This window comes from Canis lupus, chromosome 23 (genome assembly GCF_003254725.2).
Source record: "Canis lupus dingo isolate Sandy chromosome 23, ASM325472v2, whole genome shotgun sequence".
Taxonomy (NCBI): Eukaryota; Metazoa; Chordata; class Mammalia; order Carnivora; family Canidae; genus Canis; species Canis lupus.
The window spans coordinates 51,058,671-51,081,551 of record NC_064265.1 but is presented as its reverse complement, the minus strand read 5'-3'; the positions used below and the strand labels follow the sequence as shown (position 1 = coordinate 51,081,551).

At 47.6% G+C, this 22,881-nt stretch overlaps 1 protein-coding gene across 1 annotated transcript in view; it reads left to right on the top strand.

Annotated features, from left to right (window-relative positions):
- Positions 1–662: 662 nt before the first annotated feature.
- The window catches only part of VEPH1 (ventricular zone expressed PH domain containing 1), a 220,850-nt gene continuing 198,631 nt past the window's right edge, over positions 663–22,881 (top strand). Inside the window, exons 1-2 of the mRNA XM_049099858.1 lie at positions 663–753; positions 5,099–5,380. Coding sequence (XP_048955815.1) covers positions 5,243–5,380 — 138 coding nt within the window. The 5' untranslated portion in view covers positions 663–753; positions 5,099–5,242. The remainder of the gene's footprint in view (positions 754–5,098; positions 5,381–22,881) is intronic.

Below are 22,881 nucleotides of genomic sequence, written 5' to 3'. Positions count from 1 at the left end.
GACTGGGGGACCAGGGGGATCAGGGGGATCAGAGGTACTGAGGGTACTGGGGGTACCGGGGGACTGAGGGTACTGGGGGACTGGGGGATCAACGGGACTGAGGGGATGGGGGGGAGGGAGGGGATCAGGGGGAATGAGGGGATGGGGGATTGAGGGGATGGGGGATCGAGGGGATGGGGGATTGAGGGGATCAGGGGGACTGAGGGGATGGGGGGATTGAGGGGATGGGGGATCGAGGGGATGGGGGGATTGGGGGGATCGAGGGATCGGGGACTGAGGGGATGGGGGGACCGAGGGGATGGGGGGATTGGGGGGATCGAGGGATCAGGGGACAGAGGAGATGGGGGGGGATCGAGGTACCGGGGGACCGAGGGGGCCGAGGGGATCCCCGTCCGGCCGCTGTGGCTCTCACCCGGCCCTGCGCTCAGCGTCCGGAGCGCCCAGGAGCTCGGGAGCCACAGGCCCGGCCCCCCGCGGGGTGATGCCCCCAGCAGCCGCGGGTCACGGTCACCCCCCCCCCCCCGCCTCCCCCCTTCCCGGGGCAGGTGTGGCCCGTCGGGAGCGCGGGGCGGCCTGTGGTCCCCGCAGAGCAGCTTCCCCAGCAGGCTCGGCCCCCCCAGGTGCACCGGGTCACCTGACCGCCCGCCGCATTCCCCGCATTCCTCCGAGGCTCCAGCAGCCGCCGGCGCCGGGTCGGGGTCGGGGAGCTGCGTGGTCCCGGCCGTGCCCCCCCAGCCCCGAGCCGAGCGCCAGGTACGGCGGGGGGGGGGGGGCAAGGTGGGTGCGGGCGGGGGCGGCCGAGGGGGCAAGGCCGGGGTGCGGGGGCTGGGGGGGGCGGGGAGGGCGGGGTGCGGGGGGCCTGGCCGGGATGGGGTGGAGCCAGGGTGGGGTGAGGAGTGGGGTGGGGGCCGCGGTGGGGGCGGGACGGCCGGGGTGGGTGCGGTCTGTGGGTGGGTGGGGGCTGGGGTGCGGGGGTGCGGGGCGCCGGGATGCGGGGGTGCGGGTGGGGTCGGGGTGGGTGCGGGGCCGTGGGATCGGGGCGGGGCCCCTGGACTGTGTCTGCGGGGGGGGGGGGGGTGCGGGTGTGGGTGCGGGTGCGGCCGAGGGGGCAAGGTCGGGGTGCGGGGGGCTGGGGGGGGCAGGGGGGCGGCCGAGGGGGGACAGGCGGGGTGCGGGGGGCCAGGGTGGGTGCGGGACGGCCGGGGTGCGGGGGTGCGGGGTGGGTGCGGACTGGGTGGGTGGGTGGGGGCCGGGGTGCGGGGGTGCGGGGTGGGTGCGGGGTCCGGGTGCGGGGGTGCGGGGTGGGGTCGGGGTGGGTGCGGGGCCGTGGGGTCGGGGCGGGGCCCCTGGACTGTGTCCCACCTGCCGCGCTGCCGGGGGTGCGGGTGAGGGTGCGGGTGCGGCCGAGGGGGCAAGGTCGGGGTGCGGGGGGCTGGGGGGGGGCAGGGGGGCGGCCGAGGGGGGACAGGCGGGGTGCGGGGGGCCAGGGTGGGTGCGGGACGGCCGGGGTGCGGGGGTGCGGGGTGCGGGGGTGCGGGTGGGTGCGGGTGCAGGTGCGGCCGAGGGGGCAAGGTCGGGGTGTGGGGGGCTGAGGGGGGCAGGGGGGCGGCCGAGGGGGGACAGGCGGGGTGCGGGGGGCCAGGGTGGGTGCGGGACGGCCGGGGTGCGGGGGTGCGGGCGGGTGCGGACTGGGTGGGTGGGTGGGGGCCGGGATGCGTGGGTGCGGGGTGGGGTCAGGGTCCGGGTGCGGGGGTGCGGGGGTGCGGGGTGGGGTCGGGGTGGGTGCGGGCCGTGGGGTCGGGGCGGGGCCCCTGGACTGTGTCCCACCTGCCGCGCTGCCGGGGGTGCGGGTGCGGGTGCGGGTGCGGCGCCGCTCCTCCCTGCGCACCCCGAGTCCCCGCGGGCTCCCGGACACCCAGACACAGGCCGAGGGCGGAGGGAGGGGCCCGGGGCGGGTCGCTGAGGCAGGGGGGCGGCGTGGCGCGGCGAAGGCTGCGGGTGGGGCGGGCCTGCACCCGTCTGTGGCCCCTAAAGGGCGAGGTGGGGGGGGCTGGCCCAGGGGACCTGAGCCGCGACCTGCCGCGACCTTCCCAGGCCCGCTGCTCCCGACGACAGTCCCCGCCCCCCTGCGGGGTGACGGGAGGACCGAGCAGCAAGTACCTAGCCGCGAGCTCGGTGCACGTGCTGGGGGCCGCGGGACCCCGTGACACGGGTGACCCCCCCACCTCGCCCCCCGCTGCTGCAGAGACATTGGCCGGGATCCGGCCTGGAGCACAGCGCTGACCCCGCGGCTGAGCCCCAGAGGCCGAGCCCGAGGGTCCTGGTGGGGGGGGTCCACAGGGTGCAGAGGGCAGGTGCTCAGGAGGGGGTCACGGGGTGCCCTGGGGCTTCCTTCTGGGAGACAAGGCCTCCAGCCCCGCCCCCACGGTGCCTCTTGGGTGCCCCGCCCAGTTGCCGTCTGCTCAAACATCACCCTGTCACCCCAGGGGACTGTCATGAGCTTTAGGGGACATGGTCCTCAGGGAGCACTCAGTCCTCGGGGAGGCGCCGCCTGCTGAGCACCTGCTGCTGCACCTGCTGCTGCCCGGAGTTGACAAAGGGCTCTCCCCGCGTCCTTAGCTTCCATCTCCGAGGCGACCTGGTCACAGAGGCCAGGCAGGCATCAGCTCCATTTTGCAGAGAGTAAAACTGAGGCTCGGAGAAGGGAAGAGCAGGAGCCAGAGGCCCAACAACCACCAAGCGGAGGCAGCTGGCTCTGTGTCCTCAGCTCCCGCAAATGGGACCCGAACAGCCCCGAAGTGGCCCGTGCACCTTCCTTGTCAAAGCCTTCGTCCCCTAGGAGAGATCCCCGCCTCCCTTGTGCTCCCCCAAGCTTCCTTTTGCAGAACAGATGAGCCGTCTGTGCGGGTCACCCTTGTGTCACCGAATGTGTGGTGCAGGCCTCAGCTGTCCCCACCCCACCGTTAGGGTGCGGAAGTTCTCGGGCCGGCGGGGCTGTGACAGTGATGTTTGCTGTGTGATGGACACTCGAGGGTGGCGTGACTGTGGGGCTCCGTCCCGGGGCGCTGTGAGTGGGGGGAGCGAGGAAGGGGCCCCGGGAGCCTGGGGTGCCCCTCGCCTCCTTCTCAGAGCCCCGGCTGCGCCGTGTCTGGGGCACAGCTGACTCCGCTTCAGGAGGGAGGGCTGGGGACCAACCAGCTGCCAGGTCAAGGTGACCCCATTTCCCACGGCCGTCCAGTGTCTTGTTTTCCTGAATGTCCTTTCACCGGGACCTTGTCACTGCAAATGTCCGGGGGAGAGGTGTGTTCAGGGGGCAGTTCGGGAGCGCGCTGACCCAATTTCCCCATAGATTCTCCGTTTCACCCAGTGTCCCCCGTCACAATCTCCACATTCGCAAGGTGCGTCCTGCTTGGTAGGCCTCTCCGTCCGCTCTCCCTCCCCCACCCCCTGCAGCTCCCCCCAACTCTGCTGCTCCCCTCGTCCCTGTGACTTCCCCGCTCCCTGGTTGGCCCGACCCCAGGGCACAGACGGGCAGGACGCGGGCCCTGACTCCCTCAGTGGCGGAGGGAAGAGAAGTCCGTGGCGTGCTCCGACGCCGCCGCATCTTTGCTTCGAATGTTCCTGGTGCTCGGGGCTCCTGCTCCCAGCAGCCGCCCGCGTGGACTCGACTCCGAAGCCCGCGGTGGTCGTGGGGCCCAGCGCTGCGATCTCTGGGTCCCCACCACAGCTCTCGGTTGGCCACCCCGCGGCGGGGGCAGGTCCCTGGCTCCTCACCAGTGACACGGGGGAAACATCCTCTCGTGCTGCGGGTTAAGTGAGTTATGGTTTGCTCCGTCCCCAGGACGGAGCCTGGCGCGCAGGCCGGCGAACGTAAGCACTGGGCATCACGCTCTCCAGTCGGCAAGAGCACACAGGTCGCCCGTAGGTGACACGCCCCTCGACACCCGCTCGGTGGCCATAAAGCCACCCATACGGCTTATCTGCCTGATGACGCCAGAGACCGTAGTGCGCTGCGAGTGTGTATCGTCACACTTTACAGCTGCACTCAGCACGCGGGCCTGCACGGCGACAGCGGGGGGCAGGCCGGGACCCCCCGGGGGACCGCACACACTTGTTCCGGGGAACATGCTTCGGGATCCACCTCTGCTCGCTGTGAACACGGGCCCGGGGCCAGGCGCCCGGGACGGCAGCACGTGCAGCTGCTCGAGCCTTCGGGCTCACGACGGAGGGGACGGCTCCGGTGGCCGCGGCTGCAGGTGGCCTGGGATTGTAGGAGGCCCCGGGGGCGGCTGACGAGAGAGGAAGGACACTCAGTTTGCACCCTTGCTCCTCTCTCTGGGGACCGTTAAGTGAGCAAGAAGCACGCGGGACTTCATTATTTCAGCTGTGGGGAGAGAGGGGGGATGGCCCGACCCCAAGGCCTTCCTTCCCCCTTAGCCGGCGTCACGATGCCATCACTTGGAGCCCAGTGCTCACGCCCGCGTCCACACTCACGCTCACGCTCACACTCAGATCTAGCTGGTCTCACGGGCCCTTGGGCTCCCTGCTACTTGTTTTCAGAGTGTAGACGAAGAAGGCAGGTGCTGCGACCTCGTCCCGCACTTAGGGTTGGGGGAGCGCCCGTTGTCAGAAGAGGAAGGAAGCCAGCCAGGAAGGCAGCAGGAGAGAGAGAAGCAGGCGGGAGTCTGGGCGACCTTTTCTGTCCCCTCTTTCCTTTCACCGCCCTGTTCTGTGTGGTTTCCGTGGGAATCTGGGGGAAATCTGGTGGGTGGCGGGTGGCGGGCCCATCACTCTGCTTGTCCCCTTGTTCCCGTGTGGTGCAGAGAGGAGGAGGAGGAGGCAGGAGAAAAGTAAGCGTGCGGGTCAAGCAGCTTCTTAAGGTTCGTATCAAATTCTGGAGAAACCTAATAATTTTTGACGGGACCTTCTGAAAAAAAGAAATAACAATGGAAGAGTCCATTTGAAGGTCATCAGGTCAGGATCTGTCACTCTACACACATTTCTGAATGCCCCCCCCGCCCCCCGCTGGGCACCCAGTTCCAATCCCGAGCTCATGGTTCTCCTAACAAATATGTTGTATCATTTGTTTCTTTTCCAGAGAGAGTCAAAGAGGACCTCAAATTCTGGAGAAAAATGACCTTTTAAGGGACACAAAGTGAGCCCCCCACTGCGTGCTTTCACCTTCCTTAAGCTCTGATGACTGAAACCCACACAGAGTCCAGTGGTTATCAGTCTTCTCATCATGCATCAACTGTTCAGACTGGTTTTAGGACAAAAAGACCTTTCACGGGCCGGGGACCTCTTCTCCTTAGATGACTCCGAGATTGAAGACAGCCTGACCGAAGCTTTGGAGCAAATCAAAATAATTAGCTCGTCGTCAGTAAGTAAACCCGTTTGTGAACTAGACGCCGGAATGACCCTTCGGGAGCCCAACGATTGTACGTGTTTTGGGGGGAGGGGATCTTTGCAGGGGGAGGAGGGAGGGCCCTGAGCACCCCGTGTCCTTGTAACGGGGCCAGGTGGTTCAGTTCGGCGTCTAAGGAGTAACTCCAGGCCAGACCCGGAGTCCGGGGGCCCCTGGACCGCCCTTCGCCCGCTCAGGGAGGCCAGGCCTCTGGAAATCACGGACCAGAGTGAGAGTATCACGAAGGGCTCACCCAAGGGCTGTTTCTATGACCCGGAGAGGAGGCAGGTGGGGCGGGAATCCCGGGGAAAGCCGATGGGCCGGGCTGTGCAACAGCCTCCGCAGACAAAGCGGGGTGTGTGCAGGGGGCTAGGTAAGGAAGGCAGGCAGGACGCACCTGTGGCCACCAGGTAACACGAGACGGGGACAAGGATGGCGCTGCTGCCCGAGGGGGCAGTTGCCCAGGCCTTGGTGACACTGGTTCTGTGGATTTTGTGTAGAGTCTCCATTTAAAAAAAAAAATCTCTCTTTACGCCGTTTTCTGTAGTGACGCATGTAACTGAACTCGCCCACCCCTCGCCTCGCGGGCGATCCCACAGCCTGTAGTCCCCATCCCCGCCCTTCCCTGTGGCCTTCCTCCGCATCCAGGTTGGGCGTTTGGCAAGCGTCCCCCGAGCGGGTGGCTGTGGGCAGTGCCAGGGTGGCCCCTGCTGCTGCCCTCTGCGTGGCGCGTGGACCCGTGGCCCCAGTCCCGTTCCCAAGGCCGACCGTCCCACGCGTGGCTTGCGTCCCCCCAGCTCCGAAGCATTTGCTGACACTTGGCGCCAGCAGCCCCCAGGCCCAGGGAAAGGACAGAGCTGGAGCCGTGACACTCCGAGTTGCCAGAAGGGCACCCGTCGCAGGCATCGCCGTGCGTTCCGGGGTCCGTGAGGTGGGGGGGCACGGGGGGGCCGGGGCCTTCCCCAGGCCTGGGGCGCGCTCCCTGCCCCAGCACGCCGCTCTCGGCCTGTGTCCTTGACACCCACCACGTGTTCAGGTGTTTGCGGAACGTCGATCGCCTCCGTGTGACTCGAAACCCGAAGTGTTGGGTTCGGTTCCCACTTTCCGGGCAGGACGTGTGTGCTTCTCGCAGCAGCCCCTCCCTTCACACCCGGTGGAAATGAAGCTGAATATGCCACTGATTTTCGTGTAATCCAACCTAAACACACACACACACACACACACGTATACATATTCATGTATTTACATTTAAATGTATATGTTTGTGTAAGTGCCCTGAAGCCCGTTTCCACTAGAGGTCACTCGTGCCAGTGATTTCTTTTGTTCCCGTCGCCAATGGCTTATTTCAGCGCTCCTCCAACTCAGAATTTTAGGGCCAGTGGGCCCGTTGCGCATCCCCACTTGTCGCCACTGAGGCAGGCAGGCGCCCTGCCGCCAGGAGCGGGATCTGCCCCTCAAGCCCTCTGATGGGCATCGCAGCCGAGACCCAGAGGTGCCAGCAGCTCCCCGGCCCTGCACCTGCCGACGCCCTTCACGTCGCGCCTCTTGCACGTCCCCGTCTGCGACGGCGGCTGAGCCGATGGCAGCAGAATAAGCAGAAGTCGTTTTCAGCGGGACGCCGCAGATCAACCCACGGTTAGGGGCTGGTGCTCCGTCCCGCGGGCCACCGTGTCTCGGTGTGGGATTCCGGCTCCCCCTTCGTTCCTTTAAAAGCCAGCCCGAGCTTCGTTTTCCCCCAGTGGTTCCAGTTCTTAGTAATCACTTCCTCCTAAAAATACACTGACGCTGTTCTTTGGCGTCAACCCTCTTCGCAGCTGACCGCCTCCAGGGCGACGCGGACGCTAGGGAATCCCAGATCTCTGTTTTCAGCCTTGGTCTCGGTCCCTGGGCCTCAAGCCCGTCCTAGTCGATACCCATGATCTCAAACTCAACCTACGCAGATGAGAAGTTGTCATCTTTCTTCCCGCCGTGCTGTCACTCTCTCAGATCCCCAGGTGTGCAACCTGCAGTCACTCGTGAGCTTTCCGTCCCTCTCTCCTTTCCCTGTAGGTCTGCGGAGTCTCCCTGAGAAACGCCTCCTCACCTCCTCCCTCTTTTCCCGTCCTGCTGCCGTCACCCCGGCTCAGGCCTTCAACAGAGTTGATCTTCTTGCCTTCTTACCAATCTCCAGTTCGATGTACTAACGGTTCCCTGACTAAGCTTCCCAAACAAGATTTTATTGCATGTACCCCGTTGTTCAAAACCTTCCCATGATACCCCAATGTGCATGACGTTCAATGACCGATGCCAGTCATCAGCCCACTGAACACCACGTCCGCTCTATGGCTCACTTCCCTGTAGCTCGACCCCCCTTTCCCCTATTAGAGCTTTCCTAATGACCCTGGATCTCCGCGATCCATTCTCCGCCTCAATCTCCTCTTTACAGAGGATGCCAAGGGATCTTCTAAATCATCTTTTCCAACTTCTTTCCAGCGCAGAAACCCCTTCTTCACTACTCCTGACAAAGAGGTGGCCTCTCCTTCTACGCTTGCGACGATGAGAACATAGTAAGCTTCTGACCTTTCTTCTTGCTCCTCAACTTCTCCTTCATAGATTTCCCTTTGCCATTGCATGAAGCCCCAATGGAGCCTTCCGTCGTTTTCCACCTTGCCCTTGCCAGGAGCGACGGAAGACGTGGGGACACCTGACTATGCCAACCAGAACTTCCTTCCTGGTGGTTGTAGGGACGAAGTCAGCAGGGGGAGGCTTGTCATGAGGATGGTTCTCCAAAGAGATGGCCCTTCGTTGCGGTCCATCCAGACAACTCGAAAGAGGCACTGTCAGAATTTTGAATTGTTAGTGTGTTCCTCCTCCTGGCCACATGAAATCTTACTCTTTGCACGTTCTATACGTCGTTCTTTGGTCTGTTCATTGCCCCAACAATCAAACGAGTGCAACCCTGTTCCTGCGGGAACGTGAGACTAAGGAAGATATAGGTACCAGGGATCACCTCTGGCTTCTGTCCTCTCGGCTACGCCTCCTTGGTGTCTTAGTGTCCCTAGGTTTTTTCCATGACAAAGAAGGAGCCTATGGCAGAGAAGGCTTAGGTCTGGAAACTCAGTTTTGTCAGGACGTGACAAATGCTGTCCACATCGCGCTATCCACATGCAGGACTCAGAGGTATGAGCTGGAGCGCTGACTTACCGATTTACAGTGAAAAATATGACTCAGGTCTGCCAGAATTCATGCGCTTCCTGGCCGCCATCACCAAGTGTGTTCCCCCAGTCTTTATCTAGACGACGGATATTATCGTCGATGAGGTTTCCTCCTTCTCCCTCAGAATCACATCCAGTCCTAGCGCCCCATATTTGGCTCACCTGTCGTCACTCATGTACAGACAGCATGTTGGGTTAGCCCAGTAGCTGGTGAATCCCACTCATACAAGTGGATGTTTCCCCCCGACTGATCCTCAACGAGCAATCCCGTTTCCCCATTCTCGGAGGACGTCTCACTGTAGCTCCCAAGTACCGCCTATGTTCTCAACATTCTGGTTTCTTTCCCCCTGGAATCTTCCTGATTTATTATTATAATTTATCATTGCCCAGTACTTAATCCAACTGCTTGGAACAATTGCTGATAAGAGCCAGACACTCCATCTTTCACATTAGTTTTCAACAGTAACATCGCACAATTGGCCACATTTATCTTGCCATGTACCAGAACCCTAAGGTTGAATCAAGACTTGCAATTAGAGAACTTGAAAAAAAAAATTGTAAGCGTAGTATGTCACGTTTTAAACCAGTATAATAATATTCTTGTCTTCAGGCCCTCGTGTCAGGATATTCATACCTTTTAAAAATCATGATTCTGTCCAAAATACTAGTGATCACTCCCATCTTTGTAGAATCTGAAAATTTGGCAAGCAGGGTCTTCAATCCTTTCCCTAAAGTCGCTCACAAAACCATTGAGCCTTACTGGATTCCATTGTACAGTCCCTGCCTTCTTTTCCGTTAGTTAGTCCAAAACACCACTGGGGACTGTTCTGTCCTTATGCTTTGCTTGAAAAATGCAACTTCTCACTCAAAGTTCTCTCCAAGTTCCCAAATGTGCCTTTAAGTTTTGTCTTTTCAAGTCCATGTTGGATTACTTTTATATCTTCTACGGCGGCGTCGGCTGTCCTCCCAGATTACTCATCGCCGCCCACTCATACTCTTTCCACTCCCCCTCCCCTACCACGTCCCCTTTGCCTAATCCATGCTCCCACCTTCCAATTCTCTTTAACTCCTTTAAAAAAAAAATACAAAATGTTACATACACTCAAATTGCCCAATTTTTAGAAATTGGATAAAATTAAAATCACCTGAACGTTTCTCTCTACTTCAAATCTCTTCCCTTTCATCCCCGAGGAGCCGATATCCTGACTATGAGAGTTATCATTTCTTTGCTACACACGCGTAGCTCAAAAATTATTTGGAGCGGGATCCCTGGGTGGCGCAGCGGTTTGGCGCCTGCCTTTGGCCCAGGGCGCGATCCTGGAGACCCAGGATCGAATCCCACATCAGGCTCCCGGTGCATGGAGCCTGCTTCTCCCTCGGCCTGTGTCTCTGCCTCTCTCTCTCTCTCTCTGTGACTATCATAAATAAATAAAAATTAAAAAAAAAAAAAAAAAAAAAAAAAAAATTATTTGGAGCGTTGTATTCCATGCCTTTAGACTTTATATAAACGGTACCGTAAGACTTGATATAATGCTTCTGAGGTTTGTGTTGGGGTAGGTAGTCCCAATTCGTTTGTTTTGGAGGGATAGAGGGTTCCCCTACATGACTAGGCCACGGTTTGGTTACGTATTCTTCTTCGGATGGACGTTTACTATTTAAACAGTGTGACAGTGAACAATTCTTAAAACCAGTGTTTTTGGCCGATGTGCTAGGATCTCTCGTGAAGTCCACTAGGAGAGAAACAACTGGTGATGGGCTCCTTTCAGGTTTCTGATGTGCCACCAAACTGCTCCCCCCCGTGGCTGTACCAACTTACACTGCCTCAGACATGCTTGAGGCTCCCAGTGGCTTTATATACCAATGCTTGCTTTTATGAGATTTTTGAAGTTTTTGGTTGATTTAAGTGAACCATATCTGACTGCTATTTCAGTTTACACTCCCTGCATTGTTGGGAAGGGCAACGGATCATTTTTTCGTATTTGTTTGCTATTTGCCATCTGGGTTTCCTCCTCAGTAAAATATCTGCTTATGGTTTAGGTTTTTTTCTTTTCTTTCCATTTTTCTATTGAGGCTTTTAAAAAGTCTTTTCTTCATAATCTAAAGGAGTTTTTTCTATATTCTTGCATAAACCCTGTCTCTTATGCATGTTGCACCTCTCCTATTCCTAATACAGCTGGCCTTACACCGTTACTGTAATAAGTCTTGGTATCTGGTAGGACAAATATCCCCAAACTTCTTTAAAATATTAGCTTCTCAATTTTAATGACTGATTCTGTCACTGTCTTAATAGGAATTTTATTATATCTATGGATTTATTTGAAGAAAATTAACATCTTTATGTCACTGTCTTATCTGTAGATATTATGTATCTGTACATTTTCTTAGATCTTAAAAATCTTTCAATAACATTTTATTATTTTTTTCTTAAAGATCTTGAAAGTTGTATAAATCCTCTTTAAAATAATAAGTATTTTAGATTTTTTGCTGACATTATAAATGACACTTTAAAAAATTATTTTCCAGCTATTTTTTTTCAAGTGATTAAAACAGAATTGACCTTGTATCATGATCATATACCCAGTAAACTTACTCAACTCTCTTATTAATCCTAATATCTTGTCTATAGGTTTTTCCTCAACTTATTCACCAATACTTATTAGGTGCTTACTAATTATACGCCAGATACTGTACCAGATGCTGGTGATACAAGAGTAAGAAAAATAGATCAATCTCTGTTCCATTTTACTCCTGGTTTTCTAAGAATTGGTTAATTTTATTAACTGCTGTTTCTTCTCTTTTGAAGTAATCCTATTTTCTCTTTTAATCCATTAATGTGGTGAATTCTAATAGCTGATTTTTAAAATATAAAACCATTATAATAATCTGGGATAAAGTGAGATTTGACATTAATTTTAGTACGTTTCCTGATTTGGTTTGATATTTTTAAAGGAGCTTTGGAACCATTAGATTGACCTCGAATTTTCCTTTCTTCCACTGTCTTTCCCTGGCTTTGGTATTAAGTTATATGTACGGGGTCATAAAATGAGCTCGGAAAAGTTTCCACATTTCTGTTATCTACAAGACTTTTATAAGATTGTGGCAATCTATTACTTAATTTCATAGAAAACTATAAAGCCCTCTGGGGGCTATTTTTGTTTTGTTTTTGAGGGGGGTGGTGCTGGTTGATTTTTAAATTACCGATTTCATTTCTTTGAAGAAAATCAGAGTTTTGCTTCAGTCACTTTTGGTAAAATGTCATTTCTGGGAAATTGTATATTTTATCTCAGTTTTCAAATTTACTGGCATAAAACTTTTTTCTTACTTTCTGTGTTCTGTTCTATCTGTATTTAAATGCTCTTTTTCACTGATTCTTTCATCAATATTTTCAGGGCTTTGTCTTTTTAAAAAGCTTTTAGTTCATTAATCATCTGTGTAGGGTCTTTTATTCTATCTCATTAATTCCTTTTTATTTTTTTTATTTTTTTTATTTTTTTTATTTTATTTATTTATTTTTTATTAATTCCTTTTTAAATGTTCACTTGTTTTCCTCTTTGTTCCTTTTCTGGTTGTATTCTACTATTCTTTTTTTAATCCCCTAGTTGGACAATCAGCTTATTGTTTTTTGTTGTTGTTGCTTGCCTGTTTTACTTTTCCTATTTTCTAATAGAAGCATGTAAGACCTTACATTTCTTGCTAAGTGCCACTTAGCGTCATCCCACAAGCTTTCGAGATGTCGTATTTTCATTATGAATTCTAAATACTTTCTTATTTTGATTGTGATTTCCTCTTTGAGTCATAAGTGGCTTAGAAGTCTGTGCGTTAATTTCCTGAAGAATTTTTGTAATCTTTTTGTTGTTCGGTTAAGATTTCGCTGCATTGTAGACAGCGTAGATGGCCTGATGCCACTCGTTTAGGAGCGGTCGCTCTCTGGCACAGTCTATGGCTCATCTGTGTAACTAATACTGTAGCACTTACTACGCTCTAGGGATTTTTCTAAGAGCTCATCACACGTTAATACATTTAGTCCTTTCAATAACCTTTGGAGATAAGTGTACTAATATTACCCCCATTTTATAAATAAGGAAACCGAAGCACGGAGAGGTTAATAATTTAACTTGTTCAAGATTATATAGCTGAATAATAGAGCCAAGAATCAAGCCCAGAGCATTTGGATTCAGAAACTTCTTAGCCACCACATCGCCCTGACTCTTGAGGTGGTTTATTTGTACTCGAGAGGAATGTGTATTCTTGAGTTAGTGAGAATAAGGTATTAAGTTGATTAAAGAACTCTTTTTTTTTAAAAAAAGAACTCTTTTTGATTGTACTAAGTTCTCTATATCCTCAATAAATTCATGTGTGCTTAGACAGCCAAATGCTAAAACAAGTGTTTAAAAATTTCCCACTATCATTTTGGATAGGGCAATTTCTCCTTGTAATTTTGTCAAAACTTTATAAATTTGGGAGCTTTTTTTAAAAAAAATTGAAGCATAATTAGCATACAATGTTTTATTAGGTTCGGTGCACAACATACTTATTCAATAATTTCACGCATTACTCAGTGCTCCCCACAATAAGTGAAGCCACCATCTGTCACCACACAGAGTTATTACGATATTGTGTTTTTTTTTTTTTTAATTTATGATAGTCACACAGAGAGGGTGAGAGAGGCAGAGACACAGGCAGAGGGAGAAGCAGGCTCCATGCACCGGGAGCCCGATGTGGGATTCGATCCCGGGTCTCCAGGATCGCGCCCTGGGCCAAAGGCAGGCGCCAAACCGCTGCGCCACCCAGGGATCCCAGTTATTACGATATTGTAACTATATTCCCAATGTTGTACTTTTCATCTCTGTGATGTTTATTTTATAAACATATAAAGGAATGGAAGTTTGTACCTCTTAAATGCCCTTATTTTACCCATCCTCCCACCCAGTTCCTCTCCAGGAACCACCAGTCCTCAGTATTTAAGAGAGTATTTTTTTGCTTGTTGTGTTCATTTGTTTAGCCTTTTAGATTCTACATATAAGTGAAATCATATGGTATTTGTCTTTCTCTGGCTTATTTCACTTACATAATACCCTCTGGGTCCATCCGTGTTGTCTCAAATGGCAAAATCTCATTCTTCTTTACGGTTGAGTAGTATTCCTGTGTGTGTGTGTGTGTGTGTGTGTGTGTGTACGTATCTTTTATTATGTATTATAAGTTTAGAATTGTTATTTATTCCTTGGAGAACAAGTTTAGAATTGGTATTTATCATTTGGAGAACTTTTCCTCTTACTATGACATATTGTGCGACTTTATTCTGATAAGTTTTGCCTGTTTTCTTTGGGGTAGTTGCCTATTTTCTCTTTTTCTATCTTTTTACTTTTTACCATCCCAAGTCCTCGTGACTGAAATATAATATGTAAACACGTAAGTAGATTTTTTAAATAATCCAAATTGAAAATGTGCCTTTTACTGATAAATTTAATTAATTTTTATTTATCATGATAAATTATATATTTGGATATATTTCTCCATTTTATTTTGAGTTACATTTCCTGATTTCTCTAAATTTCTCTTTATCTTCTGCATTTTTTTAATTGAGTAAAATTTTATACTTTTATTTTTCTACCACTATTGGTTCTGTTGGTTTGAAAGTTACATTCTATTTTTTTAGTAGTTACCTTTAAAGTTTTAGCAAACATTGTCACCATATTTTATCAATTCCAAGACAGACATTTTTTCACCTATTTGTAACTCTGAAACAAGTATATATTTTATAATTGATGGTAATTTTATAATTCCTGTTGGCCAGGTATTAGGCATATAAAGTTGCCTTTGTCTACATGTGCATAAATTGGCTACAGCTTTTCATATCATTAACATTCCAGCTGAATTAGGTGCATTATTGTAACTACCAGTGTTGGGTTAAATGTCCACTAAAAATGTTTCCAAAGCTTCTGGACTATAATGTGGTACTGAAACAAACACTTAAAGGGTATGCAGCAAGGCCTGGAAGAGAGCATCAGAATACACATTTTATATCAGTGGACAAAATATTCATCATTGCAGGAATGATAGGAATTCCACATTTTCTTTTTTTTTTTTTTAATTTTTATTTATTTATGATAGTCACAGAGAGAGAGAGAGAGAGAGGCAGAGACTCAGGCAGAGGGAGAAGCAGGCTCCATGCACTGGGAGCCCGATGTGGGATTCGATCCCGGGTCTCCAGGATCGCGCCCTGGGCCAAAGGCAGGCGCCAAACCGCTGCGCCACCCAGGGATCCCGGAATTCCACATTTTCTTGCAAAATAATAACAGAGTTTTATGGAACCTCAAGAGGAATATATATGTTTTTTTGTTACTGAGATACTGGTAAAATATTGTCTATTATATCACAATAAGTAATGCAACAGAAAGTAAGAGAAACAGGCAATTCTCTTGGAAGACATGAAAGAAATTTCAAAGAAATAAGAGGCTGGCCAGTACCATCCACTTATGTCTTGCATAGAATTCTCTTTAAGACCTGAGATAACCCACTATTTAATTAGCAGTCTTCTCTCTTTCTTTATAACAGAAGATCTTATATAAATTGACACCATCTTACATTTGATTGATTACAATGATATTCGATAGCTCTCTTCTCCTATTACTAGGAGGCCCTTGGAATACTTTCATGCCTCTCTTATATGTTAGTGTTAAGCAGCACTTTTTATTTCACCTTAATACCCTTGAAACTATTCTTTAAAGTTACTGATTTTTTAAAAAATCAACCAATGTTGTTTCAAGCACCTAATATTTCCCCATTTTTTCTCACTATTCTTTTTTCCCTGTTGTCTTCCTTTCTTTTTTCTTCATCTAAGATTCCACTTTCTGAAGTATACAAATTAAAAGTCCCACCAGTGAAGACCTATTAGTGATAAACCCTGTAAATGTTTGTCTTTTCTGGAAATTTCCTTGTTTTGCCCTTAACATTGAATGAAGATTACCTGGGCATGGATTTCTAGCTGGGCAGTCTTCTCATTTCTCAGTAACTCCGACCATTGCTATTATAAAATCTTTTGTCAATTTGTCATTCTTTATGCCTAACCTACTTTTTCTCCATCTTCGGTGTGTCCTGTGGTTTCATGATTATGTATCCAGATATTGTTTTATTTGTATATCCTTACTCAACTCTCATTGTGTTTTTATGAGTTTGGGGTTCATGCCCTTTGTCAGTTTTGGAAATTTAAAAAACATTATACCAAATATTGTCTTCTCCATCTCATTTTTCCTTCTGGAAATTCTATTTATTCACCACTTACGCATTTCACATGTAATTTTTTTTAGTACCTACTTTCTTCTGGACATTGGGAATATAACAATAGACAAAGCAGACAAAAACCACTGCCCTCACATCCTTCACATTCTCTGATTTTATCCTCCACGCCTTTTGTTCTCTTGTATTTTCCGTCTCTAAATGATGCATCATGTTTTCATTTCCTCAGCTCTATATTCCAATCCACTGTGTCTTTTTTTTTTTTTTAATTTTTATTTATTTATGATAGTCACACAGAGAGAGAGAGAGAGGCAGAGACACAGGCAGAGGGAGAAGCAGGCTCCATGCACCGGGAGCCTGACGTGGGATTCGATCCTGGGTCTCCAGGATCACGCCCTGGGCCAAAGGCAGGCGCCAAACCGCTGCGCCACCCAGGGATCCCTGTGTCTTTTTCTCAAGTGTATTTTATCCACTATTTCATTCATTCACTGAGTTTTTTATTTCTAGAAGTTTCATTTGTTTATTTTTAACATCTTTCTGTTCTTCTTAAAAGAGATTTAGTCTTTGTTCATAAAAAGAATTCGCCTTAATGCATTGAATCATTTTGAACATCTGGTTGCATAATTTGAAGTCAGTAATTCCATTATCTGGTTTTTGACTGTCTACTATGGCCCCGAGTTGTACCTGCTAACCTGTGTTCATATTGGCTTGGTTCCTTAAGAGTTTTGTAAGTTTGAATTTTTGAATTTGGTTTAAATAAAATTTTACTCATGTGAGCGCTGGATGGCTTTAGCTGAATGTTCCACCCCTGAAGTAGTTTTATGTTTGCTTCTGCTGGGAGTCCCCGTGACATTATCAGCTCTGGGATCTTTGGTGCTGCTGATGGTGTTGTTCCTGTCTCCACCTTGGCAATTCTTAGAAGGATAGAAGAAGTGAGATATATATACATGTGCACTCCTGAAAGCAGAAAGAATGATATACCTATAAATATGTTATTAGTATGGAGGCCATGTAGAATGTGACAGTAAGAGGAGTTAAGTATGCGGTCTTTTTTGTGCTGTACATTATGAAGTGGTTGTGAAATGAATGTACAAAAATATTTTGGAAATATTCATAACTCCTCATGTGTTATAATATTTATCGGTACATACTATGTGCCAGGTACTGTTGTAAATCCTTTCTCTGCATTAACCAATTTACTCCTCACAATAGTAGTAGGAGAGAGATATTAATAATATCCCGATTTTAAGGATTAGCCTACTGAAGGGCAGAGAGATAAGTGATCACTCAAGATTGCAGAGCTGCTAAGAGCAGAATGTGGCTCGGGGCACAGGCACTCTGACCCAAGGGTCCATACTTTTAACTGCTGTGCTATACCGTCTCTCAAGGGACGGAGGAAGAAATGATCTTCAAGATGTTTTCCTTCTTCTCTTCCAACTTCTACTCCAATGCCATTCCCACCACTAACTACTTTATTTCAGATGTTCCACATTCCCTTTCGCCAGTGGGCCATCCCCCTAAAGACTGTTTACAGCATAAAGTCTGACTGGTTTATGGTTTATGGATGTTGATTGGAGGTGTGGTGTCTGCGGCTGAGTGGGGGTGATCCATCCTAGTAACTAGACTTGGGGCAGCACAATGTGTGGATTTTTCATTGTCCCACCTTTATAATTTGATCTCCCCACCGCGTTAGGGTAAGTTACTTAAAGATTCACAGTGACCAGGTTACTGTGAGAATGAACCTCAAAACCCCAGTTTAATGAGTCTGATATTAAGTAGATCTGGTTCTTAGAAGTTACTAATTTTAATACCCACAGGTACTGATTAAATGTTGAACTCAAACATAAACACGTATGTATGCACACATATATATTTCATAAGAACAGGGTGTTTTCCTGGAATGTGAGTCAGGAAAACCCTAATTGCAAAACTGATCCTGTGCCAAAAGGCTTTAAACTATTCGATTACATCATTAAAGTTTTTAAAAATTGTTCTTTTGTCTTTTTGGATATTGGTTGAAGAAAGCAATTAACAGCTTTTCAGGTTTTCAACCCCCTTTTTGAGGAACTCTCCATTTTGGAGAATGTTTTTCTTCATGTCATATGTAGGAATTTAAATTTATAAATTTTTTCAAGGTAAAAAATCTTTTCTTCTTAGTAAAGTAGTATGTTATAGGAAATTCTTAGCTATAAGAGATTCACAGTAATATCAAAGCTCATAACTGATGCACCTATGCCTAATATATTAATATATTCACTAAAATTATGACCAGTGTGTCCTGGTTTATCCTTATGGACAACTGCTTAACTTTCCTAGTTAGAAATCTTAGAATATGTACCATTTGGTAAACAATCTTGCTGACACACTAATCTCTCCTGTATATTCCAGCTTCATTCCAGAGTGCTCCTTTCAGAATTCTCCATCAATTCAGTTCTCTTTTAGTAAGAAAATGGAACCTTGGTGTTCATGAACCAAGACGCTACGTATGTCACATACTTTCACTGAGTTGTGCCTTTCACTTTTACTGAGGCGTATTTCATCCAAATGGAAATCCCTTTGCTATTTACTGTTAAACCATCGTTTAGACAGTTTGTTATGGTTCCCAGAGTCATCTATATAGACTCTGTTGTAATTGGGTTCCCAGGAATACAGATTCCAAGGTGGCTGTTCCAACGGAGGAACAAACCCCTGAGGGAGGCCATTCCCTTTGACAAACAACAGTGTCCGCAGGCAGACTTGGCTCTGGACTGGCAGCTGAGAAAATGAGTGCCTCTGTTCTAAAGGGGTCTATGGGCAATGCACCATAGTGTCTACTGCCGTCTACACCTCTCATCATTCAGATCCACCTGCTTTGTATAATAATTTCATTCTATATGGAGGCAGCTTCTCTAAGATGCTTTTCCTGACAAAATTTATAAGAAGAAGGTTAGTGAGAGGATCTATCATCTCTATCATAGCAGTTGCTATCAAGGCTGCAGTTGGTACTCTGGTAGACTGAGTAATGTCTCCCACCCAAAAGATGTCCACCAAAAAAACAAAAACAAAAACAAAACAAACAAAAGATGTCCACCTGTGAATTTTACCTAACATAGAATTTTATCTTACATCCTATCCTATATAGGGTTTTTCAGATGTGATACAGTTGAGGATCCTGGGATGGAGAGATTATCTGAATGGGCCCAATATAATTATAAGGGAGCAAGAAGGTCAAAGGCCTTTCTTTGAAGAAGAAGGAGGTGGGACGATGGAAGCAGAGGTTTGAGTGATGCCCTTTGAAGATAGAGGCTCATGGTAGTCATGAGCTAAGGAAAGCAGGGAACCTCTAGAAGCTAGAAAAAGAGAGTGGAAATGTATTCTTCCCTCAGAGCCTCCAGAAAAACCAGCCCTGCTGACACCTTTACTTTTGCCCAGGGAAACTAATTTTCAACTTTTGACTTCTGGATCTATAGGCAAATAAATTTATCAACACAAATTTTGAACCACTAAGGATGTGATAATAAGTTATAGCGACAACAAGAAAGCTAATACAACCTCCCTCCTCTACCAACTACTCTAATTCCTAACCCTTCAGCTAGTACCTCTGCTGATTTAAGTTGCTTCCTAGTTGAGTGACTCAGATGTGTTTTCCTGAGGGATCTGCGTCCCTGGTCTCCATGCCTCTCTCAGAGTACGATGGCTCCCTTATCCATTGGCCACCAGAATTGGGTCGGGGAGTGCCTAGAGATGCCCCCTTTTACTTAACAGCAGCCTCACCTTCTCCTGATGAGATGGTCAATAGCCTTGCCAAGATGATCACTCTTTTTTTTTTTTTTTCCTTTTGTTGGTCTCTTGATCCAGGAGCTTGAAGTGATGGAGTTCCCAGGCTTAGTATTTTACCCATAGGGAATTTAACACCTTGTAATAGTCATTGTTTTAGTATATACATTGCCTTTTAGAGGATGGCTTCTCATCCCTACAAGATATTAATCTAAATTGCTTCTTTGAAGACTTGTACCACTGGTTATTAGTCCGGAAGTTTCAGGGCAGGGGAAAGGTCATCATATGTGATAGGACTAATAAAGCCACCATCAGGTGCCCACTGCTGTTCTCAGTGGTTCTCTAGTCTGATGGAATGTTATGTGGGGTCTCATGTCAGCACACCAAATACTCTGATCCTTCAAATAGTGGCTCAAGCCTAGGTCCTGTGGGCAGGAAAAGTCAAACCCAAACCTGGATCACTATAAATTCCACTCAATATAATTGATGTCCCTTCCAAGGTGGAAAAGGTCTTATGTAAGTAGCTTTGCACCAAATAGTTGATTGGTGTCCCTGAGGGAGACTGCCATTCTGGAGGCTCGACATTGACCTCTGTTGCTAACAAATTGCATGTTTAGGTAATGAGATCACCTTGGTGAATGGGAGTTACGCCGTTGGGTAATACATAGCTCTTGTTCTTCTCACCAAGATTATTCCATTTGTTCACCTATTGGATCACACGGAGGTGACTATAACAAAGGCACGGCTCATGTCATTTGAGTGTCGGCTTCCTTTTGTCAATGGCATTGGTTCTCTGTTCTAGCTATCCTTGTTGTATATATTCTCTTTATCACGTAAAATACTCTTTATTACACATGATGCTGCTTGATATTTGAAGATAATACCATTAAAAGTAACTGCTACTTACAAGGGCAATTGTGGCCAAAGATAAGTGATTTTAGCCCACGAGTATTCTCTGTTATTTTTCATCTTGAGAATGACTGACTTTTCAGTGACTGCAGAGATTTTTTGGAAAAGTTAGAATCACTTTTTGCTCATTCACATTCTGTTTTGTCTCTATGAGTTGGCTCCGAAAGAACCTGTTTACTGCACAGCAGGATTCTGTTCTGGCATAAATAATAATTCTGCTGCATTAAAATAAAGATTATAGTCACCAACAAAGGAGGTGGGTAAAAGAAAATATACTAAAACAGTCTGCCAAACCAAGTGGTGTTCATTCTAGGAATGTGGGGATCAATTAATATCTGGAAATTTCATACTATATGTTTACATCACACTCGCATGTACATGCCAGCTAAGAAAAAGTGCTTGGTTATCTCCATAGATGCTAATAAGGCAGTTAAAAAAATTAAAACAAATGTTTAAACTTTGACAACAGGAAGAAAGTGATGCATCCTATATGATTTTGAAATATTTACAGCATCTTCTTGCTTTTGGCCACAAAATTTAAAATCAAAAGCCAAGAACTAAATCAGCATTCTTGCTTTTATCACTTTTATGCAAAATAGCTTCGGAAATTCTAGCTGACACAATAAGCCATGGAATATATAAAAGGAGGATCCAATACAGAGATGTTTCTGGAAAATCCAAGAGAATAATCTGAAAAAATTATAACAGTTAAGAAGAATTGAGCTAAACAGGTGGACGCAAAGTGAATACAAAAAAAATGTAGGGTGACTTAATCAGCAATAACATTAAAAGTTCTAATGAGGAGAAAAACAGATTTTGTTAACAGGTACAACAGAGACATAAAATACACTAGGAAGCATCTTTAAAACTTTGTGTTTATATGAAGAAAATGGCAAAATTAGTATTCTGAAAGAATTGGAAAATGATACAAACAGTAAAGACAACTCCGAAATAGAAACAGATGTATATGAAACAATTACTAGTAACAGAATTATTCAATAATAATGGTGGGGAAATTGATTAGCTATTTAGTAGAAAATGTTCATCTTTATTTCTATACACAGCGTATAGGTTTAAAGACTAAATGAATGATTAAAGGATTAATTTCTAACGTACCAAATGTTAAATGTTTAAGTTTTTATTTTCTAATCTAGAAAAAAGACAAGAGAGTTTTTATTAAATCTTTGGATGAGGCGAGTTTGAAGTTAAAAAACAAAGCTGTTAAAGGAATCACAGGAAAGCAACGAGGATGAAGAGGTGGATATTTGCATGCTCAGGGTCCCTCTGCCAAACACATAGAAACTGTGAGCTTGGCTTTCCCATGGCTGGAAACTGGGGTGAGAGGGATACTAACTTTTCACTGTAAACCTTCCTTTATATCTTTTGCTTTTTTATACTGTGTCCATGTATTACTTTTTAAAAAAAAATAAACTCAAATTTCCAGTTTAAAAAAGGAAAAAACAGGGCAGCCCAGGTAGCTCAGCGGTTTAGCGCCGCCTTCAGCCCAGGGCGTGATCCTGGGGTCCCGGGATCGAGTCCCACGTCGGGCTCCCTGCGTGGAGCCTGCTTCTCCCTCTGCCTGTGTCTCTGCCTCCCTCTCGCTCTCTCTGTGTATCTCATGAATAAATAAATAAAATCTTAAAAAAAAAAAAATCCCAAAAGGTTGACAGATTTGGCTCTTTAAAAACTTAGCATATCAATAGATAGCAGCAAAGAAAGTAAAAATAATGAAACATGGAGACATTGTCATGACCAATATGCCAAATGCTGACTTAACATCCTTGGTAGAAAAAGATATCAAAGGAGGATCCCAAAAATTGGAGTCATGTAAGGAAAAATTGACAGGATACAGTGGGCAATTCCCAAAGGAAGAAATGCAAATAGCCAATAAGCCAAAATACTCAACCTTACTTCTGATCAAGGAAATTCCAAGTAAAATAGCAATGAGATAACTGGTTTTCACTGGTCAAATTAGCAAAAATTAACAATATTCTGTTCTTGCAAAGGGGCAATGGGAAAAGCATGCTTTCACCCAGAGGATGGACTATACATCAGTAAGACCTTTCTGGAAAATGGTTTGGCCGTATGTATCATGATCCCTAAAAATGTTCCTGTCCTTTGTCTCAGAAATTTCCACTTCCAGAGGATCTAGGTCACAAATAATCTAAGTATGGAGAGAGCTTCATGCATATAAGATGGTTACTGCAGCATTAGATACAATAGCAAAACCAGATTTTTAGGGCCGGAGCTTGCAGCAGAACAGAGAAACCCCACCGCTTCCCATCTCTAACCGCACATGCTGGTGTCAGGATCAAATTGCTTCACTGCTCGATTATATTTTCGTTTTTGTCAGTCCAGCAGGCCACGGGCAGACCAATTTTC